This window comes from Anser cygnoides, chromosome 18, assembly GCF_040182565.1.
Source record: "Anser cygnoides isolate HZ-2024a breed goose chromosome 18, Taihu_goose_T2T_genome, whole genome shotgun sequence".
NCBI lineage: Eukaryota > Metazoa > Chordata > Aves > Anseriformes > Anatidae > Anser > Anser cygnoides.
This window is the reverse complement of record NC_089890.1, coordinates 7,833,252-7,861,015: the sequence shown is the minus strand read 5'-3', so window position 1 is coordinate 7,861,015 and position 27,764 is coordinate 7,833,252. Positions and strand designations below refer to the sequence as shown.

The following is a 27,764-nucleotide window of genomic DNA, read 5'->3' as shown; positions in this document are numbered from 1 at the left end:
TACAAACGAGCGTGTTAAACTGAATAAAATGGGCAGAGATTAAGTGAAATGAATGGAATGTGAGACCTGGCTGCCTGAAAGAGGAAGTGGCAAAGGATTCAAAAAATTACGTTGTTAATCCTGGTAAAGCAATCTGGGCATGGCAGGATTGCGGAATATTTGTGACTGTACAATGGCAAGGTAATTGCATTTGCTGAGTGCTGTGGATTATTAAAATTGCATCTTTTACTCTGTCTTTTAGGCTGCTTTGTGTAACACTGTTTGTCCATGCAGGAAGGCAAACCTTGCGTGCTTTTTGATGCTGCAAGAGCTGCTCGTTTGGAGGCCACAATCTTTATTTTATGTGTTTATATATATGTGTAAACTTGGTATTTTTGATTACTTTTCTTGCATGGAAAGCTATGTTCAAAATCCTATCCATTCAAGATGATTCAGTTATTTAATACTGGGAATTTTGGCGTCAGCATTGCATGATTAAGTATTTAAGAACACCTCAGAAAACATAATTATTCAGTGCCTAGAACATGTGGGTGCCTGGGAAGCCTGTGAGGGAGTAAAGAGCATTCTTTTGAGCAAAGATATGGGAAGGCTTTGAATCAATATTGATGAAGAAGATTCCAAATGTATTGCAATACATAATATCAGCAATCTTTGGCAAGAGTAAACAGGGTTGTTTTTTGTAAACCCTGGATGTAAATCTGTAGCTGTCTTGGGAAACTTTCTGAAGACATAACGTGGAATTCCGTATTGCACAGAATAACGTAACCTAGTGAGGTGGTGCTTGCGGCGTGCACAATGAGTTCAAAAAGCCAAGTAAAGCTTATTTTTGCTAGTGTTTGCGTTAACGTGGGATGCATTTAAAAAAGGAAGGGGGAAGACGGGGCGAGCCTAGGCCGTGGGAGTACCTTGGATGCCCACCTTGGAGGTCGAAGTCGGTGAGGGACGGGTTGAGAGCATCGATGTCGGTGCTGAGGTCCCCTTCTTGCAGGAGCGGGTCGTGCACCGTCCTGGCCGCGCTCTGCTCCGCCAGCACCTTCATGCCACACGCCGGGGGTGTCTGTGCTGGCAGCGGGGAGTCCTGGCTGATGCCGGGCTGGCTTCTGGCTTCGTTGGGAGCCTCCCCAGAAGGAAACAGCGGCTGGTGCTCGGGCGTCTGCTGCATTAGAGTGCTCGACATGGGAGGGAAGCCCGGTGGTGAGGTGTAGCAGGCGGTTTGCTGCCCTCCCAGCAGGCTGGGTACCGGGTTCTTGACGTGCAGGGCTCCAGGGGTGTGGATGGGATGGAGAGGCGGTGGGACACCGGAGGAAAGAGAGGGCTCGCCTAAGGAGTGGGGTTGGACTGCCATCTGCCTGGAAAGGGATGAGCTCGCAACAGCGGTTGGGCTGCAGGACATGATAGAAGATCTCAGCTTCTCGCTTTTGTCGCCTATCAGCGTGTCAAGCTCTTCTGCAAAACAAGGGGGAAAAAATAAATCCGTAATTTAATTCCTAGCACAGCCTTCATCTTCGCAGTTTGCAGCTGGAATTTTAGTATTCCGCGGGAAATGGATGAGTGGAAAGGCAAACAAAAGTGCAGGCCTTGCAATGAGAACTCCAAAAGCCTGAAATGTTTTTCTAAATTGTCAGCGCTAAGTGCGTATTTAGTAGATTGTGTTTCCCTGTTTAAGGATTGCGTATTTATCAGTTAATTTACATTTTTGTTCTGTAGTAATTATTTCAAGGTTGTCTTGACATCTCACTAAACTTCAAGATGAAGAGAGAATTTTTCTCATTGTAGTGATAAAGTTGTGCTTTTGGGGCCTATTTAGAAGCACTCCTGCAAAACCAGGTCTTATTTAATTCTGCTTTTTTAAATGTATGTTATGGAAAAATTCTTAAATGTTTTCCTAAATTATGTGTAAATTCTGCTATACAGCTTGGTGCACATTGCAAAGTAAAGTTCTGGGGACTGCTGTTGGAGAACTAACACACTAATACATTACTGACCTGGCTTTGCCATACTCTTCCTTACAGCAACGGGGTCTTTCCTCTTCCATTTCTGAAGCTCCTCCTGCATCTTATCAATTTTGGCTGGATTCAGAGCCCACAAACAGCCTTTCCGAGAAGAATTGCCTGTCTTGTTTTCAACTTTCTCAAAGCATTTGTTCAAAGATAAGTTGTGGCGCACAGAATTCTTCCAGCCATCTGGAGCTGTCTGGAAAAACAAATCCAATCTAAGAATGGAATTTCAAGGAAAAAAAAAAAATCCCAAATATATTTCTCCGCTTTGACTGGTGAGACTATAAGAAACGCTGATTAGGTTATACTTTCCACAATATGAAGTTTGTTTGTTAGAAGGAAGCCACAAGAAATGTTAGAGTCACGTTGTGCAGGAAGGGAGGAATCTGATAAAATAGCAATCGATCTAAGCAGGAAGGTTGGCCTTGTCAGAGGGGCTGCTAGAGTTTTAAGAGTGAATTTGCAAATCACAGGAATTAAGACTGTAAGGAACTATGTTCTAGAACTGTGAAGTAACAGGAAATCTGACTTCTAAATCTGTTTTGGAACAGGTGGAAAAACTTCAAACACATAATTGAGGGACTACATGCTACTTGGACTCAAATTAAGTGTCCAGGCAGATTTCAGAAGAATTTTAGCCTGCTGCTGTAAGTGTAACATTGTATATTAGCCAATTATACCACCAAATGGTTTAATTGCAAACCCTACAGATGAGATACAGGTTTCTACATCCGATCACTGGATCCTTTTGCTTTATGTTTATTTTTAACTCAGTAGTGGAAGCTGGAAGGCTTTTTAAACTGCACAGCACGTGTAAGCTTCATTAAAATTATTCCTCCATTCTTATTTAGGTGTTTGCTAATTAACGAGGTGTAAAGAAAATTCCCTCCTTACTCTGACGGCAGTTTTGCCTTCAACTGCAAAAATGGAAAAAAGAAGAAAACTTAGGGCTAAAATGTCTTCCTCCGTTTTCTCAGTTTTATACGGAGATGTACATACATATATGATAGATTTTAAAGCATGTTTCTGCAAATTAGGAAATAGTTTTGTCTCATAATTATCTGTTGATGTACTTTTAAATGTTCTGTTTTTTTTTTCTATTTTCAGTAAGATAACATTTTTAAAAGTTTTCTCTTGATCTGACTTTAAAGTTTGAGACTCTTGGTCATTAAATAAATTGGCTTACATTTTTTCCTGTTTGTTTTTGATTTTTACTTTTTTTTTAAAACTTATTTTCAGTTTTTTTTCAAGCAATAAGAATTGCTGAAGAGAATATAAGGGAAACACTCAGAAGAAGGTCATGCTCAGATTCTGGTGGGAAACGCCTGTTAAAATCGATCTTGAAGAAATGGCACTGTATTATTTCATTGCATATAAGTTTTTATGGAGCTTTTGTTTGTTTGATTTAACTCCTTTCTGTTTACTTAGTCATGCAGCCAAAAGATACTGCCCATCGTGTTTAGGCTCTGTAAATTAGTGTGCTGATTCGTATCAAAAGATTCCTACAGCAAATTCCTGGTGTGTCACTTCCTTGCTTTTCTTTTGGTAGGTGCTGTACAATGCTGTTGGTTGCACGTGTGAGCGGAACCGCCTTAGCTCACTGCCGCTGCAGCATGATCATAAAAGAGAAGGGAGCAGGAAAAATGACTTGGCACATAATGGTAGGAATCCATCAATCTGAGAAACACAGCTCCGCTGTAACAGATTCAACTGCCGGTTCAGCTAGGCTTCTTCCTGTCATTGTAAGATCAGGATTTCTTTTTATTTTTATTTTTTTTTAAATTAACTTCTCCTGTGTCGGTCAAATGATATTTGCAGAGATGAGAGAAGAAAACTCTAGTGAGAATGACTTTAGAACTCATTAGATTACAAAGAATGATCTTCAGTACAGGTGTATGTGAAGCCTTTTTTTCTTTTTCTGTTTTTTATAACTAATTTTGAATACTTTTCTTCCCCCCCCCCCCAAAAAAAAACCCAACAACAGCAACAAAAAACAACAACTCATGTGTGTCATGTGAATTAAAAGAAATTAAACAACTCTCAAAGGCATGTGACGTTGCCTAAGTGCTACTCACTATAGATCTATATTCATGGATGCAAAATATGTCATAATTGTTTATATTTATTTATAAAAGTAAAAAGTGGTGTTTCATAGCTTGTTGTGAAAGTCTGTCTCATGGAATAAGGATTTAATAGCCCAGCTGAAGAATCTGAGGGTCAAGTATAATGTTTTCTTCATTAAAAGTATTGATTGGTTGTGAGAGTTGAAAACATGATGTTAACTAAAGCAGAAAGTATTTTCCTTTCATAACAGCAAAGTTCCTACCCTTTTGGCCCACCTGATGTCAGCATTTCACTATTTTGTTCGCCCGTCCCGTAGGTGAGACAACCTGCATTTCTATTTTTAAAAACAAACCAACAAAAATACCAAACCCGACACTTCTGCCACAGGGTAACACCGAAGATGCTCGTCAGTGTTTCTCCCTTGCAGGTCATATTCAAACTATTTTCTGCCAGTTCCGAAAGTAAATAAAACTTTCTAGGTAAAATGTGCACTTAGGTACTGAATGAGCTAACCTGAAGGAATATTCATGTTTCTTGATGTGTGCGAGTCTACGGATCCCTCTGTATCTAGACAGGATAATTGGTGTTTCTGCTAAGCCCCGGAGAAGACGGGAGCGGCATGTGTTTCTCAGAGCTTTTCAGAATGTGTGGGGGTGTAAACTGTGAGGTAGTTTTAGAAATGTAAAAGCAAAAAGTACACGGATTTATTCTGGAGACTAGTGCCAAGAGTTGAACAGGTTCTTGCGTTAAACGTGGTATTGCTGAGCAGAGAAAAATAGCTGTTTACCTAGCTGGGCCCTGAAGGAACGCTACGGCAGCGTGCTCCTGTTACTGCTCTGCCACCGGTTTTTTTAAGGTAATATTTGATTCTGTGTTAATGAACTGAGCTTCGGCTTCTGAAGTTGCTCTCGTACGATTGGGATCCCTTCCTAGAGCTTGTTTTTTGCCATTGATACATTCAGAGTAGTGGGGAAGAAGGAATTTGACAGAGCAAGAAAATACTTGCTGCTGTAGGTCCGTCTGACCACAGACCTCCCTAACCTCTTGGACCACTGGCAATAACTCCAATTAACAAGATTAAAGCTTTGTGTTAGACTCACTAATCACTACAAAGAAAAAAAAGGATGACAAGCAAAAAAATATTATTGTGCAGACCCATTGATCCTGACCGCCTCTTGAAGTTTAAAGAGTTCAGTGATCTTGCAAAACCCTTTCTCTTTAAATCTAGGTCTCAAGAGAAGGGAGAGGTACATCAAAGAGTAATTCAACTTCAGCTGTGTAGATTTTTTTTTTTTTTAAGGACGTAGGAGTTGGATTGCTCTGTTTCAACTAGAAATGAGATTGTTGCATCATAGAAACTAAATTTGCTGCGGCAGCGAATACGAGTTAATTTGACTAGGCTTGTATCATCTAATGTCTCCCAGCAAGATTCGATGTACACTTGTACTCTGTTTCTCTCCTACTTAAATTGCTTCCCCTCCCCCTGTTGAATCCTGCTGTTTAGTGCGTTATAGTATAAACAACAAAATGTCCCTTGCCGATTTTTACATTACTTCATCTTTCTGAGCTTTCCCCAAAAGAGGGAGGATAGAGAATATTAGCTTTTGCCATATATTGGTAATTCCACGGGCTGTTGTAAAGACCAGAAGTAGATAGGGCTTAGTCCTTATAGACATATTTTCTGTGCTTATTTTAAGGATGTTTGGGATGAAACTATTCAATCATTCTTCTGTATTTGTAAGTAAAATGCAAAAAAAATACTGTTGCAAAATACTGGATGTTCCAGTAATAACCCCTGCACCATTCTTTTCCTATGGTGCATATGAAGGCACTAACCTCATTCTCATTGACTTTTAAATGATTTAAGAAAAAGACATGAGGATCTGCAAAAGAACCCTTCCAGTGGAACAGGCAGGTCTTGATAATTAAGAAGAGCAAGGTTTAGATTAGGTATAAAACAGTTATTTAAAGCTGTAGGAAAAGTACACACAAGGCACAAATGAGCGTATGTATACACACAGACAGATGAACACGTACCTATATATGTGATATTTGGAAGTATCACCATATAAATAACACACGATACTTGCACACAATGTGTAGTTGAGGAAAGGATGTATGTCTCCCGAATATTTCTACTGTTTCACAATGCCCTTAACTTCAGGACCAGGAAGATGACACCTTGCAGAGTTACAGTCTCGGGTATACTCTGTGCACATCGGCAGCAGCAGCATTTGCTTTGCAAGCTGCTGATTAATTTTATTAATCAGATGTATTGTAAGACAAAGGAGAATTAATTGCATTTTGGTCTGATGAATAAATGTGGGTATGCTGTTATGCCTCTAAAACTTATTTTTAGTATTACCACCTGTGTGCCTGAAACATATTTATGCTTTCTTTCTAGAAAAAAGTAATCAGACAAGGATGTGTTACTTTGCTTTAGATTGTATAATTTGTGCTTTATGCTAAGAAACATAGTTCTGCAAAACACCGGTTTCAAAATGTGGTGGTCCAGGACCTTTTTCACAATTCTCTAATTATTTTCCTTTGTATTATTAGTGTTTCCTGCAGCTAGTGGCAAATGCATGGAAAACAGAGCTAATATTTTAGGGCTGAAATAAAAATCTCTCTCCTGCCATGTGCCATTCTACCCATTTTCCTTTCCCCACTTACATTGTCATCAATACTTAATTTCGTGTGTGTTTAGCCTAAAATCATTTGTGTCCATGTGACTTAAAAAAAAAAAATATTGAGTGCTTCAGATTTATTCCATGGATTGTAACTAGTGGTGTTGTCGTGGGATACTTCTTGAATTAGGATGGTAGGGCTCTCTTTTTCTGTTCCCTTTTCTTGCTTGTAATAAGTAATAGGGTAGCTGATGATTCCTTTGGGAGGAAAGCTGGAATTCTGGGAATACAGAAGTGTAATGAAACCTAACAGTTCATCCATCACGATAATGTGTTTTCTTGTTCTCTGATTACTGGCAGGTTCACTTTTATTTGTTTTGCAGGCACTCGTTATCCTCAGTTAAGATCCAAAACCATTGAAAAAATGTCAGATTATTCTTAGTAGTCTTTTCTTGATACAAATGATAGAATTGCCTTTCTGTAGTTGCATTAAATCCATTTGAATTTCTGCATGTTTGTTAGAAATAGGGAACCGGACGGACTCGTGTTGGTTAATTTTTGGTTTTGGGTCTTGCTCACAATTGTAGGTCACTTGGTCTGGAATCTTAGCGAGGTGTTTTTGGAGAATCGGCAAGAATAAAGCCCTGTGTTGAACAGCAGCCGACAATTCAATTATAGCTCTTTTAGAAATGTAACTGTAATCCTTCTGCTCTGGGATCGTGTGCTGACTCATCTCTTTCCACTCACCTTCCATGTGCAAGAAGCCATTTTCTCTTAGAGCACGGATTTAAATTTCAATAGCACCTGGTGCAAACCATACACCCATACCTTCACCAGCATCACAGTGTAATTATGAGCTTAGTACCATTTATCGCGTATTATAGTTTTCTTTGTACAAGTGATGAGGTTGCCTAAAATGGATATCCCAGTTCCAGAACAGAGCAAGATAACCTTGAACCTCTGCTTCCACGTGAGTCCGGAGGTGCTATTAATGGCAGAGGAAGCCACAGGACCAGTTCTGCCTGTATTTGAGATCTGAGAGGAAGGGATGGATGTTGTTTTTGAAATTATTTATCCTTTTTATGAGTTGTTAGTGAGGAATGGCCACTCGCTATCTACGCAAGCTCAAAGCTGGAATGGTTCTCAGTATCTTTTTGTGTTAAATATTACCACATACTATGTATATTCTGCCTAGGCGTGGAATAAAATGCTGGGTAGTTTATGATCGTAGAGGTGTATAGTTGTTATGATATTCATCTAGTAAGAAACTAAGTTTTTTTCCATCTTGAATCCCCACCATTATTCCCCCTGAAACCAGGGAAGCTTACAGACAGTGAGAGTGAGTGAGAGATTTTTCTTGCCCCCCCCTGTAAATGCAGAACTCACCTTAAAGTAAGGAAAGTGTTCTGTCATGAAATTGTAAATCTCACTGACTGGCAAACTCCCTGTCTTGCTGTTCTTGAGTGCCATGAAGATCAGGATGCTTTAGGGAGAGAAAGAAAAGTATTTAAACCTGTTCTGCTTGCCTGTTCAGAAGCAGAAAGAAAGGCAATGTTTTTCACAGTGCTTGTAATTACTGTGGCTTTCACTGTCACAGCATGAATAGGGATGATGCTTAAAGTTTCCACTTAGCTGTTTACAAGCAATCTCCTTACGTTGCATAACTTTTAGAGTTAATTGTCAAGGTAGAAGGTCCAACCTGAGTTTCAAATAAAGTAGGAGGAAGTGGAATCAAGACAACAACCTTTAAATCCTGGCAGGGTGCATTTTTTTTAAGGTTGTGCTTGAATACTTAAATTGATACAGGGCACACAGTGAGTAGCAGACTGACAATGGCAGACGGTATAATTAACATTTGTCTAATCTGCTTCGCTAGACTGCCATTTGGGGGCTAAACCTACGTGGTAACTAGCATATCTGATACGTTTTCTAGGCATTTCCTTACCCTAGTAAACAGGCAAAAAATAGGTGTATTTTCCAGGACCTGTATTAAAGCTAAGCATGATTAGTCTTGCGCTGATGAAATTTGCAACACCTAAGATCTTGTATTAGAGAAACGTCTAGCTTTTCTGTGGGTGATCAAGACTGTTCACATGCTTTGCAGCATTTCATTTCCCTCTGCTTTGGCCCCAGAGTCTGGAACATCTTGTGATTCATACAAACAGGACAGAGCACACTGGGAACAAGACAAATAGGAGTAAGCATGTTGTTGCAAATTATGCTGGAAATATGCCATGGGTAAACAGTATATTTCCTGTAACACTAGGACTTGAAAAAATATTTTATTACCTGTAGGAGTAGATGGGTTTGGGAAATAGAGGCTGCTGGGATTCTTGACTGCTTTGAGGAGCAATTCTTTGGTACGGGTAGTGTGAAGAAGTAATGTAGGTCACGGGATAGCTGCCTCCAGAGGGATACTGATGATACAAGAAAAGAGATGTCACTTGGCTTAGCAACAAGTTCTCAAAATATTTCTGTATTAATAACAACATTCAACTTTAATTCTGAGGATCTTGTCCTCCATCTATGTTTAATAGCTGTTTTGCAATGGCAGACCTAAAGTCTTTCTAGCATGATATTGAAAAACGTTAATGTTACTAGTTAATGCTTAAGAAGTGGAAGAAACAGGGCATGTATGAAAAGAAACTGCTTGGGATTTTGGCTGCTACCAGGTCCTTTTGCAGTGCGTTTTGTGTTGAAGTGCGTAGAAAAAGTACTTGCTTTTATTATTGCCTGTTATGCTCCTGAGTTCTTGTGAAGAATGGGAGTCATTGTACTCTATCTGTCGTCTCCAGATAATGCATAATTTTATAGACCTAAAGCATACCCACCTTCAGCTATCTCCTTTCTAGTTGAAGTATCTTAGCCTGCTCAGCCTCCCCAGAACATTGCACTATGCGGACAAATAAATTAATGTTGTAACTTTATACAAATAAATAAAAAGGACAGAACAAGCTACTTTGAACAATGTGCATCATAGAAAAATAAACCTAAGTAAAGCCACTGAAAGTGTAAGAAGCAGCAGAAAAGTTTTGACTGAGTCTTGTTTGTTTCTGTGCTGTTTTTTTTTTTTTTTTTAGCTGAAGAGGGATACACCAAGGCAAAAACCCAAAGTGTATGAAATCTGCTCCCAAGAGAACAGCATCCCAAAGCATCTGTTCTGTTTGCTGCTATCAGGCAAGACAGTAAAAAACAAAACAACAACAACAAAAAAAACACCCACCAAACAACAACAAAAGCTTTTGTTCATGAATGGCATCAGAATATGTATTAAAATGAATGTATTATGGAATAAGTTAGTAATGTCATTCCCAGGGTCAGGAGAGTGGCTTATGAGACATTTCTTCCTTCCCTGCCTCCGGGAGCCCAGGCAGGTTTTCGTGTTGCCTGACTTGTGCTGAAGCTGTGAGGCTACTCTGTGTAGGATCCCTTCGTGATCAACGACAAGAAACAGGCTTCTCCAAGAGGCCAGGACCTTAAGTGCTGTTAACCACCACCTCAAGCAGTTTATTCTTCTCCACTTTCTATGTCAGAAACCTAAAGAGAATGAACAGGGCACCTAAAAGGAGATAGCATTTATGCTACCCTCGCCCCATCCCTAGGGACGAGCAGCAGAATGCGAAGCTGTCTCGTCTAGAGATCTCTAAGCGTGTCCAGCTCTCAAGACATACTAAAGCAATGGCTGGCCTACATAAAATCGCCATGATAGAAATATGTGCAATTCAAAAAATAGGTAGAACAGGGCAGATATTCCATATAGATAGTCCTGATTGCATCAGAGTTTCTGCAGGTTTGCTCTCAGTTTTCCATCGCCGCAGCTGGTCACGTATTTTTCTTTTCCCAATTAGAGTTTAAACTTGCTGGCAAGCAGCTTTCAAGAACAAAGAAGCACTGCCCCGCTGAGGGGAGATACCATCAGTTGGCTCTCGGTGAGAGAAAGGCTCCCACTGAACTCGGAGCTTGGTGCGAGAGGAATTTCTGCCTCTTACAGATGAATCTTTCCAGATGCCAGGGCTAGGGCATGGCCAAAATTAGGAATCATGTCACACGCTATTAAAAATCTGCTTGCATGCCTTCGCTAGTACTCAAAGGTTGCTGAGCCATGCTCTGGTGTTTTGCTGCTTACCTCTAGAAATCCTGTGTCATGATTTTTTTTATGGTTCCTCTGAAAGACTATAAAGTAGCTTTCCAGAGTTGTCAGGAATATTTTCTTGGCAATTAGTTTCTACGTATCCTTAGTTTCTTACTGCCATTCCTATTTTCAGACCAACAGCTTCTGTTGCTCTTGGTCTTTGTCCCCTCAAAAAGCTTGTGAGGGGTTACCACGTGCTTACAAAATGTTCATAGTTTATTTCTTTATTCTGGATTCTGAATAATTTATTTCAGTTTCTCAGTAATTTTATTTTATTTTGATTTTTTTTTTTGCCCTCTTGCTTTTATCTTTTTTAATATTAAACTGCCTGAAATGGAATGTGGAAAAACTTACCGAATACACTAATTTGTTTGCTACAGTGGAGAGGGTGAAAGAAATGAGACATTCAGAATTAATCATGTCCTGCCACGTTAAGCTACATACCGGGCAGAAGTGCAGGCTCCAGAGCAGCTACAACCTAATTACCACGTGCAGCTCGGTGCTGCCTGCTTTGTTGCGTTGTGTGCAGATTTTTCACTGGAGTAGAAAACCGGGCAATTCATGCAATAATTCTGATTTTATTGGTTTCAGTGGCTCTTTGAAAGGAAAGGACACTAAGATGGGGCTGGTTGTGATGTCGTCGCCAAAAACCAGAACTGGGCGTTTTAAGGATTATTTCTCTTTTATTGGATTCATTACTCCTTTTTGAGGGAGCAGAGGCTGGGGAATGGTCTGGTACGACAGGCTTGAGCTGGTTTTACAGTCGCACAACTGGCATGAAAGGTGTCAGTGTTTTATGGTGGGTGGGTAGGTGACTTCAGTGAGTGTCTGCTGTTTCTTTCAGGTCAATAAGAAGTAATTTTTCATCTGAGTCACCATTTGTGTTGTGTCCAGCAAAGGGGAAGGTGAGGCCATTTTATCATTTGGACAAAATTAATGAAGGAGTCCACCTCTCTCATCCCTCTAATGAAAAGCGAGGCTTAGTTCGAACATCCTTCACTCCGGGCTAGGGGGCCCGTTCTCCTGAGCTTCACTCCCTTCTGATTTAAATCGCTCTGATCCATTCACATTTGAAATGTAAAACATTAATAGTGGAGCAGCTTCATGCGAAATATATTATTCCATTTCTTCTCACTCTTGTATCACTGTTCATTCCTACGATTATGGCGCATGGACAGCAGTTCTGCCTGTTAAGATTTTGGCAGCTCATACCTCTCATTTTTCCTCTCTGAGTGGTACGGCGTGTTGCTGTGCTTTTACTATAGTAACACAAAGAAGCACAAATACCGGAAAGTCTAACAGCAACCTGCTGCTTGTGAGAGATCTGTCCCAGTGCCAACCTGCAGGTGCACGGAGGACTTTCCTCTGGTGTAGTGCTTGTTGTATCTTGCTCCCAGAGGATGTTTCAGCTGTATCATTGCAGGCTTTTTGGATGTGCTTAACCCCCATGGGCAGTAAGAGTACTGGTGTCAAAACTGCAGTGACAGGGGGAGGGTGCTCGTTTCAGAATGAGTAAAGGAATTAAAAATATTCGAATGAATTAACAAGGTAACCGGAGCTAAAATGTACACAAAAATGACATTTATACTGCCTGTGAGATGTATGGTGCTGTGGCACATTCATAACGTCTGTGCTGCAGTCCCAGCGGGGAGCTGGTTTATAATTGCAGCAGAGCTTTTGTGGCAAGTTAATCCTGCATCTGGGACCCATTTCCTCTAAAACAGTAATAGTCAAATCAATCAATTTGTAAATTAGGATGGTAGTGTAACATCACCTTTCTTTTTATTCTGTTTTGATTTCGTTATTATGTTTTACGAATTCTGTAAAGTCCTAGGCTAACCAGAAAAAGAAAAAGAAAAAAAAAAAAGTAAATTAATTATGGTGGTGCTGATAAGAATTTAAAAGATAGTTAAAGATAGTTACTTTTGCCAAATGTTAGGGGGAAAAAAAAAAAGGTAAATTCTGGCTAATGGAAAGCCAGAGTAAGGGAAAAAGGCAGAAGTGAGGTTATTCTCTAGCCTCCCCACACCTATTTAAGCTTCTGTACGCTTCCAGAGCTTTGCAAGGTTACCCAAGGAGAGCAGTGGATATAAAAAGCCCTTTATATTGAAACTATTTGGCCTTCAGCACTACCTGGATGCCCTGTGCACATTGGTCTGCCCTTGTGCAAAGTGTTGTACAAACAAGTAGTTGAAGTGAACCTCTGTGCCCCGGAGTTAATCTGATTTAAATGCAAGGTCCACTTAGTGAAGAGAGGCTGTCCAAGGCTGAGGGAGCAGGAAGAAACAGTTGTAGGATTTGAGGGGGCTTGCTGAGCTGCTTTGCCATGCCACCCTGCTGATGGCTTGAACTCTCTGAGGTTCAGAAGGGCCTTAAGTCCCTGAAGGTCTCCCAGTGACTGATACAGTTACGCAGTCTTACTCTTCCTCTCTTGGTGTTTATGTCTTATAACAATGAGACACCTCCCTTTACATTTCAGTAGACAGGTAGGGGATTTACAAGCATGAGACGCAGAGCTTAAAAAACATGGAATACCACTACAGGTGTACGGAGTAATTTCATTCTTCCTTAGCAATGTTTTACAAAACTCTTACAAATATAATTCTGAAGAGGTTATCTGTGATGGGTAATTTACTTTTATCAATGGTCGTAAATTCCTACACGTGGACATTCTTGTTCTTTAGTCATTCAGCATCTATACGCAGATATTACTTAAATTTTCTCATAAAGAAAATCATGTCAAAAATAAACTTACAGATATATATACATATTTCATCACTGGGGACTAAATCCTTGGGATGAATGGTATGATTAGTATTTCAATGACTCAGGCTGGTCGCACCATATGAATTAACAATCCCAATGAAATATCCCACAGTAATCTTTTTGTTTTTCTATGGTTTTACATCACTGCTCTGCTAGTCATGTTTTTTATGCTTCTTGAACAAGTTGGATGAGATGGAACAATTGATTCCGCAATATCAGTCAGTCAGTGGATCTCAAGAGTCCTAACTTAAGTGTGAGCTTCTATATTCAAATGTTATATATAAATATGAGTTTGGTGTATGTGTGTGTTTGTATATATATATATATGAGTTTTGGTAGTTGTGTTATTTCCACCTTTGTATCTGAAAAATAGTCATTACCTTAATTTCACCTTAACTATTTTTTTTAAGAGTGTTTCAAGCATAATTTTTTATTTCCCCAAACACCTTTCTTGCTGAAAATTTTGTACATTACAGAGTTACAAAGTTTTGTACACTACTTGAGCACAAAAGAGGAAAATGTCAACGCATGGAACATCATCTATGTTTACATATAAAGAAACACTTAAAGACATGTAAGAGTCATGAAGATGACTTTTTGTAATATATACGCTCCCTGTATGTCAAATTTTCAAAGCTCAGTAGACTATATTCACAAACTTCTATAAATGTGTACTAGCATCACATTTAAGGTTAAGAGATGTATGTATGATTTTACAAAGATACTACATGCATGCTGCTTTGAAAATAAGAACTGACACATATTCAAATGACTTCCAAACACATGTGGAAAAGCATTGTGTCAGTTACTCCTGTGTATCTGAAGTATTAATGATATAGTTACATTACGGAAGAACAACCTTCATATCGTGCATTCTCATGCATCATCAGCATTATACTCAATTATGCTTCAGCTGAATAATCTTTCACCGGGGATGATGTAACAGTCAAAAGATTGCAAAAGAGATTTGTGTGCCATCAAGCAAAAAGAGAGTGAGCATCATTGCTTTAAAAGTGTTTTTCTACGTTGGATCTAGATTATAAGTATACAGTTACATATTTAATATTTTATTCTGAAGTTAGAACACAGTAAATGCCCTGGGATCCTGAAATGCCAATAGTTATACAGCAGTAAATGGCTATGCCAATAAATTAGCTGTTTTCAAAGCCAATTTTCTTGAGCAAAATGGTGAAAATATAAATAAGCAGTACTAAGTTCCATTTTTACAAATTATTTTTTTTCTGAATGACCATTTTAAAATGCATTTAGGTATGGTTCTCTTGAGATCTCATTGTCGTAAACAAAATGTCTGTATATGAACACAAACTAATCCACAAATACAAATTTAGTAGGTATTGTTTCATCTACCTTTTTTGAATTATTACCGTAAGTACTATACTATTAAAGTGCAAGAAATACAGCATTTCTTTTCTACATATTGTACTGACCTGATGGAAAGGATGTGAGGGGCAATACATCTGCTGCACTTGAGGCTGATAGCAATACAAACCCGGCTGCCCTTCCAGTGGGGATGTCCTAAGCTTGATGTCTGAATCCTGCTAGAAAATATTTAGGGAAGGCCTTATTAGAAAAAAACACCTCAATTTAAAATAAAATAATCCCATCAATTTATACATTATGCTTCATACTTCTTTGGATTTGATTTGTTCACAATAAGTCTTGCACAGAATCTGTTTTACACTCTAGTGGAGTACAGGAAGAAACATTCTTGCATTTATATAATTACTGATTTTAAAAAGGAAATCCCAGTTCAAATTCCATACAGAAAAACAATTCAGAAAATGTCACTTGCAGTTTTATTTTTTCCCCCACATACACAAACTGCATGCTCCACTTTTCATTCCTGAGTGTGCACGTGTCTCTCCCCTTTTTTTCCCCACTCCTTGATTTTATCTTGCGGGCTGTCAGTAACTCAAGCTATCACTGAAGTTCTGTGATTAGGAAGAGGGTAAGTGGTTAAACACACCATTCCCCGCGGTGTTTATTACGTAGTGCCCTTCTCCGTGGGCCTAGGGACTGACTTCAGTTTGCCTCCCAAACTTAACAACTGTGGCTAGGAATTCTCTCCTGAGAGATGGGCACATGGGCATTTTATTTCAAGGAACACATAGCACTAAAACTTCTGTTTCAAAGCAGGGCCATAATGATTTCTTTTATAGTATAGATTAGTGTAGGGGTGCCTACCGGGCTTATTCTCCTTAGGAGTTGGACTTGATGATCCTTATGGGTCCCTTCCAACTCGGGATATTCTTTAATTTGATATCCTAGCATCAAGCAAATGTCACGTCCAGTAGTGACAATTGTCCGTGCTATTTTGGTGACCATAAGATGTTTTTTTTTTTTTAATCCAGAAATATCAACTTGCCAGCAGCTTATAAGCTATTTAAGAGCTTTGAAGTTGCACGATAACTGAACTACTGGAGACATTAAGAAGCAGCTAGCCTTTTCCTGAGTAGTCAGAGGTGCTTTGTATAGGGCCACCTGTGGTGCTAGCTTTACATTCTCTGCATCCTGCAGCTCAGGAATTTGGGAAGAAAATGGTGTGTATATATATATATTTTCATAAACTGATTACAGGTTTTGCATTAGACTCATCTGATCTAGAGGATACATTATTCATCCAGGAAATAAGAGATTTAGATCAACTTCCTCCTTAGCTCGAATAGTTTCATTCTGCAGGTATGTAATCTGAAAACATCCCCTGTCCCCTGGTAAACTGTTTTAATCTATTTAATTTTTTTTAAACCCCTCTTCCTTTCAGTAATCCTTGAATTCTTTGTGTCACAACCAGTTTAGAGCCATTGGTTAGGGCCCTCTCCTGGCAGATGTAGTCATTGGTTTTTATCTGCACTATATTGTAAAGATATGCTTTACACTTTGCATTGCAGCAAAGATAGCTTGTAGAGATACTAGAGTGTGATTTCCCTTTCTCTTCAGGGATCTCTGTGCTTCCCTAGACTGCCTCTATCCAGTATCTGAACTACCCCTTGTACCTTTACACTCTACATACCACAAACAGACCTTGCATTTAATTTTAAGTAGGATTGATGTCTTAGAGCTTCTCTTCTATTTATGCCAAGAAAAGCGCAGGTCAGCTAAGGTGCTGTAACAAATCTATATGCGTTCTTAGATGCACGTGTCCTTGTGCTTGAAACATTGTTTTGTGAACTTTTGTTCCTTGAGAACGCTAATTGATTGACAGTGATATAAACCTGTTGTCAGGGAGGATTAGAATTTTTAACATTCATGTCTACTGGAAAATCCTTTCCCCTGTGCATCTTTCTGAAGACTTTTTCAGTAGGGAAAGTCAGTAAAATAGAGAGATTTGACAATTAAATGTACATGTTTATCCTGAACTCTAGCCTGTAACTTCAAAGGAGACCAAATGTCTGTGTAGTTACATTGAGATAAGAAAATAATTCCAAAAGCGTAATTTTGGCATTGAAAACAGGAGAAAAAACGTAGAAAAGATACTGACCATGACTTGTGAACTGTGATCTTGACCTGGGGTGCTGTACTGGAGACTGTTACACCATGGTTGTTCGGAGGAGATGTTAGGAATGTGAGTTGGAAATGACTCTGACTCGTCAGGGCCCGTAGATCCCGGTAGACCCTCAAAACAGTCAATGCTTCTAGCATTTTTGAAAGGTGGACCTTCTGGTGGGAGGGCTTGATGTGCTTCCTGGAAGACATCTTCACTGATCTGCCTCTTGTAAGGGTGAAAGGGGTTTCTGCTGCTCTTGAGAAACCTGTCATAATTTCCTACAGTACTTTCCTCGTAACTGTACCGCCTGAATTTCTCAGCGCTGAAGGAGACTTTAAATTTGTTCTTGCCACAGTGGATTCCTTGGCTTGTAGGGTATCTCCCATGAATTTGATCCTGGGCTGGAGAAGCAGGGCTGGGGCTGTGAGAAGACTCTGAACTTTTCCTTTCTGTCCTGCCGTCCGACTCATATGCTTGGCAGTTATAACTGGGATTATCCTGCAAGGAATTATTGGCATTTATTTAGGATTACGATGAACAAGTATTTTTCCAGTACATTAAAAATTATATTATTGACAATAAATACAGAGAAGCCCTGAAAGGTCTAAAAGGTTTTTTGGTCACCTGGTATCCAAAACTGTTCAAAGGTAAATTAATAAAAGAATTGAGAATCCTAATTTGTGCAACTATCTGGGAAAAACAGGATGTCTTAGGCAACTTTTGACTAGTTGATCTGACAGTTTCAGGGAAAAGATGATGTATGATCAAGTGATGAAAGATTAAATGACAGGAATATGATAAGTGCAAATCTTGTCCTATACAAGTTTAGTCAAATAGGCTTGATCTCATTCTCTGATGGTGTTACAAGCTGCCAGATATGCTGCTGGTTACATCACTTCCTTTCATTAACATAGCCACACTCATTCTCTGAGACATGCAGGCTCTAGGCAGACATTTTAACCTTCTTCCTGTCTCATCTCCTCCCTTCCCTTTTGCACTTTAGCAAAAAGAAAATAATAGCTACTGAAGGGCTCTTTAATCTAGAGGAGAAAGGCTTAACGAGGACTAGTGTCTGGATCCTGAAGCTGAGCACATTCAGCTTGGAAATTATGCATATTTTTCCTGACATCAAGGATGAGTAACAACTCGGATGCCTTTTGAGAACGCATGCTTAAGTCAAGAGCAGGTTATTTTGTTCGGGGGGGGAAATGAAGGGGAAAATGTAATAATACCCTGTGATGAACCAAAAGCCAGGTTGGATTATCAGATAGTCCCCTTTTCCCCTTCCATCTCTAAGTCCAACTTGCTCTTAGAGTGTTTTGGGAGAACAGGTAAAGGAGTATATGCCTTCGTGGAAGAACCCGATTTGAAGAAGTCCCAAAGGGAAGTTAGCATAAAACCCATAAAACCTGCAGAGTGGAACATGGCAGAGCTTTTCCATTCATCCGCACGTGGGTCTGTGGGTCAGAGATATTAATTTAGGAACTTTGTTCTATCAGGGATTCCTGCAGAAAGCAAATCTGACCTCGTGACACTTTCTGGCGTCTCACATCAACACGAATTTGCTCAGTTTGTAACTTCATAAATTCCTTGCTCATCTCTATAGTTCTAGTGCGTGTGTTTGTGATCTCTCATGTTAAATGAGAATTAAAAAAGCACCTATATTTAGTTATATAAAGCTATATGAAAAGCAGTGCTGTCAATTCTCCACCTGAAACTTTCATAACAGAAGCATAACATTGGTTATTTTGCTGCCTGATGAAAAATAATAAACTGGGTGGTTTACATAAATTTGTCAGAGTAAGGCAGAAAAGCACAACATTCTTAGTTGTGCCTCTGTTATGAAAGGTAAGCGTGGTGAATATAAAGGCAACAGGAGAGAGATCGCTTGATTCCAAAAGAGTCAGAAGGAATTCTGTAGTGCAAGATATTTTCCACTGGCAGGGAATGGACAGAACGTCTTGATGTATTTTTTTAATTATTATTATTATTTTTACATTTTAAGTAGAAATAGGACGAAAGTTACTTTAAGTGTAGCATTTTCACTGGATTAATATCTAGCTAGACTGCTTGTTTTGTTTTTAAAATAATAGTATTTAAAAAAAATGTAATAGGAATTGAGTAAAACACTTTTTGTTATATCTGTTTACTTTTAGTTACTAGGGATCAAATGGGAAATGGACCATGGAGCTTAAAATCAACTCAGAACACTAAATAAGATTTCTACTCTTCAAAAATAAAACTTTCGGTGTTTACTTTGCTGCCAGTTAAGCATGCTGGGATTTAGTGTAGCAGCTACTAAATATTCCGAGATTGTGTCTCTGAGGAAAGAGAACCGAACTGGGCCATCTTACTCACAGTTTGCTGAACTGGGGATATTGAATCCCCCTGTGTCTTCATGAAGTCTTCTTGTTGGTCCCTTTCCAGAGTGTCCGAAGCAGAAAATTTAATATTAGATTGATCTTGAAGTAGTGAAACCATTACCAAGTCCACTTCAGATAGAAATCCTGTTATAATGAAATCAAATTACAATAAACATTGTCTTAAACATAAAATGTAAAAGAAACCATCTTGTTACCGAACTAGACAGTAGTAGATATCCAGCTAGACAATAACGTAACCTGCAGAATTCCTAATACATTTAAATTTTTTCTCTAGTTCTCAGAGAAGTGTTGTTTAGGTGTAATTACGATGAAGATGTGATAGTCTTGTATGGATTATTATTATTTAAAAATATTATTTTTTCATATTTTTATAAATAATTTTTAAAATATTATTTTTTAAATATATTTTTCTGTCAGTTTGTAAATTAATGAAAATTTATTGGTTTGGGATTATGCAAATTTAGCATTATTGCTTTATTGGGATACTGTTAAATTAATGAACTCTCAATGCTTTCAGTGGGACTATATGAAATAAAGCGGTTTGTTGTTATCGTTACCTAGACTGATGGGTACTATTGACTTTTATTTTTCCTTCTGTTTTTTTTTTGTTACTACCAATCTGTTCAGCACTTTCCTTCTGTTTTGCATGATTTAATGTATCTGAGATATGTAAATAACTTCAACATTCCATACCTATTTTTGTTAGTTATGTCTCGTCTCAAGTTCCCAATCTTTGGATATTTCAGACATATCTGGTGGTACTCTTCAGACTAAGATTAATAAATTTATACGTCTAGAGTTTTATTTTCCAATATTTTTTCCTAGTCTTTTTTTTTTTTTTCACCATAAATTTACAGTGAAAGTGCAAAGGAACAACATGCATCCTTTTTCCATATCTTGCACGTAATCACACACCAAGCGTGTACTTTTGTAAAGATGTCTTGTGTTTGTGGTTTAGATCTCAGGTGTATAAATTAGGGAAAAAAAGGCACTTCAGGAGTTAATTTACAAAGTCTTTGCCACATGTTTAAATGGCTGTTAGGTAAATAACTAAGGGGTTTATTAGGTTTGGTTAACAAAGATACATCACTTAAAAATGTGGAAAATCTATTTTGCCTTTATAGTTCAAAGAGAAATCTATATTTACGATGAGTAAGACTACACAGCCCAAGGGGAGAAAGCACAATGAGGCTTGGAAATCAACTATGAGACCTTGAGTATATCAGGAAAAAAATGATGTTAGTGAAAGTTCATCAACGTCTTGGGCACAGGCTCATCTCCCAGTAGCTTAACTGGAGGCTGACGTGATGTGCTTATAACTGATGCTCATCTTGAAAGGAGCAGGTGGGAAAACTGACAACTTGGGTATATTTATGTGTGTATATTTGTAAATGTTCCACGCTTCTGCTCTCTTGGAGCAGGTTTCCAACTTATCTGCAGGTTATATAAAGCTGTATCTGACCTCTCTTTTATATTGCAATTCTTCAATCCAACTGCCTAATTTGTGGTCTTAAGCATTAGAATTTCATTAAAAGCTTTTGTACAGTTACAGTTCTTGCCTAATGGCTTTTGCACTGCAAGAAACATTTGACAAATGGTCACAAAGAAAGAAAAAAGGAGGAGCTTGGTTTCAAGAAAATCGGATTAATGAAAATAAGAAAATGGGAAAGTCAAAAAGCTTCTTTGCAGAGTATAATAATGTCTGGAGCTTTTCTGTTCCCATTACATTTACCACGAAGATCTGTGACAGAACCAGACAAAAAGCATTAGCTAAAGGGCTAATTCAGGTCAGAAACAAAGTGAATATATCCTTGTTATTTGGATAGTTAATACAATATGGACCACGAAAACCAAACGATTATTGTCATTCCCTTCCAAAACTTTTGCCAGGTTCTGTTTGAGTTTTATTTTGCTGTCTCAGGGAAGCTGATAGGAAAGGAGGGGTCTTATTGCCATGTAAATATTACAATAAATCTCCTCTGTATAGTGAAAGTGTTTTACTGAGTAATAAATGAAAAGCAGCCTTGTACTAAAACAGTGTCAAGCTGATAACCTGTGTTTAGTGGTGATTATTTAATGCTTTTGTCGAGAATCCATTTCAGAGGAATATTTAACATGAGAGGAAAAAAAAGTCTACAATTCCAGTGCTGTTTTCAGTTTTCGTAGTAAGACAGCACCAGTCTTAGTTCATTAATAACTGCCTTTCCAAGTTACCCTTACCATAGGAATGATAAACTGTAGCTATGTCTAGCTGCGAGGGAAAAAAACGTGTACTTCTTTCTCATTTCTTCTCAGAGTCCAAACTTCTCACTCTGAAAGCCATTTGTGACTTCACGTTCACTGATAGGTGTCACAGCAGGCTATGGGGATAGATAGGTTCAAACTGCCCAGTTAATGTACTGCAGGAATTTTTGCCGCTATCTTTCTTTAACTTTGGGGGTTTGTTTTTAAAATGTGCCTTAGCGAAACTGACTTTGTGCGGCAGAAATAATATATATATAAAATCCAAAACGCTTTGCATTGTTGATATGGGTTTTAGAAAAGGGAATTCAGACCCCTTACTGACAAATCTCTGAGAGAGAAGAAATTATGGTCAGTGGAGGTTGTCGATAGCCAGGATTACAACAAATCGTTAGCAATAAAGTCATGCAACTGTTACTGGGCTACTGAGAACTTAAGAAACTTGTGGGTTGCCTAGATGTAGGGCTTGTAAAACAAAACAATGATGCTTTGATTTGGAAAAGGGAATTTGATTATCCCAGATGTAGCTGGAACCATTTATCCCCACACCTATGTCATTTTTACTTTTGTAAATGTTGCGTGACAATCCTGGGCTCCTATGATAAGATAACTATCTTCATAAACAGAAAATAGTGAGAAACTGTAACTTCAGCTGAGCGTTTGGATGAGCAAGGCAGCAGCAGCTGATCTATTAGCTCTGCATGGCTGGAGTCTGGTGGCACCGATCCATAGTTTAAACAATCCTTTTTTGTGTGTCTTTTCTGGCCATTGGAGGGTATTTTGCCGGCGATACACTTCACCAGAGCTCGGCACTGGGCCGTCTAAGCAATCAGAGCTGCTCTAAATGCTGTATGTTACTGTAAATGCCCTCTCCACCCCTTGGGGCTGAGATCAGTTTTCACGAGAGGAAGGTGAGTTTGGATGTTCCCCAATTCGTAATTCATACTGCGTGCACGCCTCGGGCAGCGTACTGATCCTCGCTTGACACTGGCTTGTGTGATCTTCTCGTCCTCTCTGCCCCCTCCCCAAAGCAGTAAATCATCGTTTTCCTCTCCAAATCACACTGGTGCTTTCCAGTGCAGGAAAGAAGCAGCTATTTGGGATTTTTTTTTTTTCTGACTTTTATGAGGAAAGAAACCATCAAGTTTTACTATTCCACTTTTCAGATTTTACTTAAAAATCTGCCCCCGATAATACCAAGTTCCCAATATTGCAGAAGTGACAACAGTTTTGCATCTAAAAATTCCCAAGTATACAGGAATTTTTCTGTGTGTAATTATTTACATGGAAATTCTTCAGATGAAAAGGTTGCTATTAATGAGAATCAGATTTTTTGTTTGTTGCTTAAAATGAATACAGGCCCTTCTTTCTAAGCCTATTCCTGATATATTAACGCTCAAGTTTGTGCTGGATCACAGTTGGTGATAGCTGTGACTCCTTTGCTGATCTGTAACATTCTTGTCATTAGGGCTTGCTCTGCTTTCAGAAAACATTTTCAGGAGCAGAATTTCAATCTACACAACACAGCACTGCACTGTGGTTTTGCCACATCAGTTTCTTACCGTCTTCTTGCTTCTGTTTCTAGTACATATCAGACCTTGATTATAGGACACTTGGATGGCTTTTGCAGTGCTTCAAGTATTGTATTTTCTCCTTTTCTGACTTTAGATCTGTTTGGAAATTGTTTTCATTTAACTGTGCTATTTTTGCTTTCTTATTCGAGGGCTCTACCCTTAATTCTCTCACGGTTAATTAGTGGTTACTGCCCACTCAGACTGCCTGCTGTCTCTTGAAATAACTTCTTCATGTTTATTTGGAGTATTTGGAAAATAATCTTGATTCATTGGAGCTGTAGCAGCCGTAATCTCAAGTGTGGGTGAAGAAAGTTTGCAACCATGGGACCCTTTCTGCATTATATTACATGGGGTGTATTTGCTGCCCTCAGGGAGGGAGTAAGGTTTGGCTGTAGCTGTATTACAGCTTGCCTGATGGTACATCTCTCCACATGAACGAATTCCTATACAATAGTTATTCTGGGAGTGTTGAAAATAATGTGAATGCTGCACTATTGGATGAGTTTACAAGCAGGGAGTTATTTACAGAACTCCATAGGTTCTACTCAATTAGATCTGGTTGTGGAATAATGTCTTATGAGATTGGGTTTGATTTTCATTATGTGAACTGATGGCTGACTAGAATAATGATCAACTCAATTTCATAAATCTCAGCAGAGCAAGTTGTCTAGTGGGGTACTTCAGAGTTTAGGATTAACTCTAATGTCATTTATTATTTCCATTCGAGATTTGAGAGAAAGTAAATCAACTGATGACATACACGTGTAGTAGTAGTAAATTAGGATTGTTGGGGAACAGCTAATATAGATATTACTGAAGGGGACTGAGCGCTAGAAACAAAGAAGATATAATGACAAATGGGGAAAGAAAGAAAAAAAAAAAACACAAATGAGAAGCCTGGATGTAGCAATTCTCTTAGAAGTTTCAGGGATAGACAGTGTAGTGGTCTGCAGTGTCATCCACTAAAAACATTAAGGGCTGCCTGCGGACAATGCTGAGCATGAAATGATCGCCGTGTACAGGACAGAGACACAGGGCAATTGCCACCATGTTCAGATAAGCTCTCAGCTGAGAGCAGTTAGGAGCTCTAAAACATACTGATGCTTTCTGGTAGGTGGAGAGAAAAGTGGAGTGTTTGCAGCAGGTGTTTAATCTGCTATAGAAATGCACTTATAAAACTCTTAAATAAATAAATAAAAGGCATTTGTCCTAAATCTATTGCATAGAAAAAACAATTTAAGAGGCAGATCCAGGATGTTCCTTTGCATGGCTAAACATAGTAAAATATTTAGCCAGTGTCACTGTGGTCCTTAGCCCAGGTTCCCATCTTTACATCAGAATTTTAGCTTTTCTTTTTAGTTTATATTTTATCCTCCATCTGTTACTTATGACGCCCGCCGTGAGGAAAGAAGAGCTTGCTCATCCCTGCAAAGGACTCTGTGATTTACTAGATTTTCATTATATTTTTCCTCCTCACCGTTGTCTCTTTTCCAGACAAAAGCTTACTTAGTCATTTCTCATTCTGCAGCCGTGCCAGACCTTTTATAATACCTGCAGCCCTTCCCTGAACAACTTGTAGTTCTGCTAACTCCTTGGTGGGATGGGGAGGCCCAAAGCTGTGTGTAGTATTCACACCAAGGTGTTTACACAACAGATTTTCTCCAGGTGCACAGCAACAGACAAAAATAAATTAAAAAAAAAAAAAAGTAGATCACAGGATTTCTTCTTAGCTGCATTACATATCCTGTTCATTTGGGGTACATATTTTGTCTCTTATGCTAAACTGTTCGTTTGTGCAGAAATAGAAAGCGTGGCAGAAATTCATGTAGTATGACTGAGATTAGAATACTGTCAGAAATTCCACTTTTTTTCTAGACTGGCTAGACCCGTCACTTGGGAAACCCTGGATGTAGAAAAAGTCCCTCACAGGCGTTGAACCAATTTAATTATCTCTTGCTGCATCCCTCCTGCTCTTGCTGCATCCCTCCTCGCCATAAAAAAGGAAGTTTTTTAGGGATCGAAACCAATATTTCATAGTTAGCCATTGTTATTACCACTTTAATAACTTTTATCTAAAAACTTCTATACTTCATCAGATATAACCATGCGGAAACAAAAATAAGTTTTCTTGTCTTTTTATGTCTTTAACAAAGCCGCTTTGGATCTCATTGATGCAGATTTAAAAACAGTTATTCCATGTGGGGCTTTATAAGCAAAATCAGGCTTCAGAGAAAGGAATGAGAAAACATGGTTTTACAGGTTGTTTTGTAAGAGTTTGCCACTTTAGTCAACAGAACCTGTGCATTTCCTGGACCAGACATAAGCCAGTTAAGGGATTTTGCATGCTTATAAAGTTGCCTGTGTAACTTTGTTTGAAAAATACTTCTTAATAACGAGCCCATGAGATTTATTTTTTCTGTTTTTCTTAATAAATAAAAGGGAAGTAATCTGGTCAGCAGAAAGGGAACTTCTCATGGAACAGAAGCCAAATATGGGAAAGTTTTAGCAAAGAAGGTGAATGGCTTTGTCATTTGGACTTGTTTTTCCCCACACCGTTTTGCTCTTCATAGAAACACCGATGCATCTTTCCAGCTACACCAGTTAACCTAATGAAAAAACACGTTAGCTCTCCCTACCAGCTGTGCAACTCTGATGGTATTTTCAGAACCCTATCCTTTGCATACTCTGTCCTATTTTCTGGATGAATGATTGTGCTGTTTCCTGAATGAGCAGTATGAAATTTCATTGCTTTACACTAGACATCTAAGCATGAAGTCAGACTCGATTCCAAGAGCTGAAGTAGTTAATATGATACAGAAACTGTGATTCTTTCATGAATAACCGACTTGGTTGGCAGGTAGAACTAGCACAAGAGATAACGGCAAAGAGTGTTCATGGGCTGATCGTAGCAAGTATGTAACTGAATTCAGGGCGAAGTTTTACTCTGCAGCAGATCCGGGGAGTGGCAGCGTACAGATGCATGGGCAGCAGAGCCATCGGTTCAATGATTTATAAAAATCTGTAGGAAGAGGCAAAGGTAAAGCAGCTATAGACATAAAATTGAACCGCAGATAAGCAGATACTTTCTTTGGCTCAAAAGTTCATGAGCTGCAGTTTGCTGAAAGCTAGGAGAATATACTGGGGAATCATCACTCTCCTTTTCTGCGTTTGTCCCTCATAGTTTCTCCATCTCTTCTTCACTTTTACCTTTTCTGTAGCCCTGTTTCACATCACCTCGTTTCCCTTCAGTGTCCCTCTCTCCTATCATTTTGTAGTTTGTCTCCTCCTAGGTATTTATCCATCCTCTTTCCTTCCTGCTCCCTGCAATGAAAGTCCACGTCACTTTACTTTCTTCCATCACATTATTAGTTCTTTTGATAAATTCTATATCCATTTCCCTTCTGCTATGGCTAGTCTAGTTTCTGGTTTCCAAAGTAGCCTACAGGCTATTCACACTATTTTCTATTAAAAATCTCATTTCTAGAGTTCACCATTAAATCTTATTTGAAACACAAATGTCAGTTGGCTTTAAAGACAAATGCTGGGAGATGAGATTGGTTAAAGTTTCAAAAAATTTGAGAACCACCGCGGGGCATAGTAAGTAACGTGGGTCAGGAACTGTCAGGTACTCCGTACACAACATATAACATGTTGTGGCCCTGTTGTTCCTTGCTTCTTAAGTGCTAGTGTAATAATAATGATTAATAGTAAAATGTTCCCTTGAACTACCTATTGATAGCTTTAGGGCTGTATGGAATGCGATGTGCCCTATTAATCCTGTCTGGAAATATTACACGGGGGAAACGTGGGGGACACACAGCACAGATCCTTCAGTAGTCTCACAATTTATTTTACGTTCCTTTTTTCTCGGTGAGTCATGCTCATCTCCCTGTGACTTGAGAGTTCATCTTGGGATCTCATGCCATCTTTCTGTCTTTATGAGAAGGTGTGTATGATGATCCACCCTAATGGTTTCTGTTGCTGGCTGTGGCAGCATGTTTTATGACGGGCGTGGTGCATTCCCATTTTCTCTGTTGTGCATGCACAGTATTCACCTTGCAGCCCCACCCGTGGCCACTCCCACCCTCCCACTGGGAATCGCCCACAGTAAGCTCTGTAATTACCTTTATTTGATCTGAGGAATGGATTTGGGAATCTTATTTGCACAGTCGTAAGCCGAGGATGTTAAAAAAAAAAAAAAAAAGGGCACAACAAAAAAACAAAAAGAAAAAAAACCAGCTTTGAATGACTGATTCACTGAGCAGCGATGTGTTAAGTAGGGGAACAGCAGAGCCAGGTAACCAAGCCCAGGGGCTGTTTAACTGAAGTGTTTTGGGGGTTTTTGCTTTGAAAATGCCTGTTTATGTATAGAAGGAGGGATTTCACCTGTTACCCTCTGGTTTGAGTTCTTGATGCCAGCAGGCAGAGCTGCTCTAAGTCTGTAAGTGACGGTTTTCATTGTAACAGTTTCTGT

At 38.9% G+C, this 27,764-nt stretch overlaps 1 protein-coding gene across 3 annotated transcripts in view; it reads right to left on the bottom strand.

The window, feature by feature from the left end:
- FOXN1 (forkhead box N1) overlaps positions 1–27,764 on the bottom strand; it is a 41,424-nt gene that overhangs the window by 1,196 nt on the left and 12,464 nt on the right. For 2 of the 3 annotated variants that reach the window (XM_048067943.2, XM_013201343.3), the window contains exons 2-8: positions 19,450–19,598; positions 17,086–17,589; positions 15,035–15,145; positions 8,978–9,105; positions 8,075–8,171; positions 1,986–2,193; positions 919–1,446 (exon numbers count right to left, since the gene is read on the bottom strand). In XM_048067943.2, the coding sequence (XP_047923900.1) occupies positions 919–1,446; positions 1,986–2,193; positions 8,075–8,171; positions 8,978–9,105; positions 15,035–15,145; positions 17,086–17,589; positions 19,450–19,572 (1,699 nt within the window). In that variant the 5' untranslated portion in view covers positions 19,573–19,598. The remainder of the gene's footprint in view (positions 1–918; positions 1,447–1,985; positions 2,194–8,074; positions 8,172–8,977; positions 9,106–15,034; positions 15,146–17,085; positions 17,590–19,449; positions 19,599–27,764) is intronic. The other variant, XM_066979874.1, reaches the window with a different exon arrangement.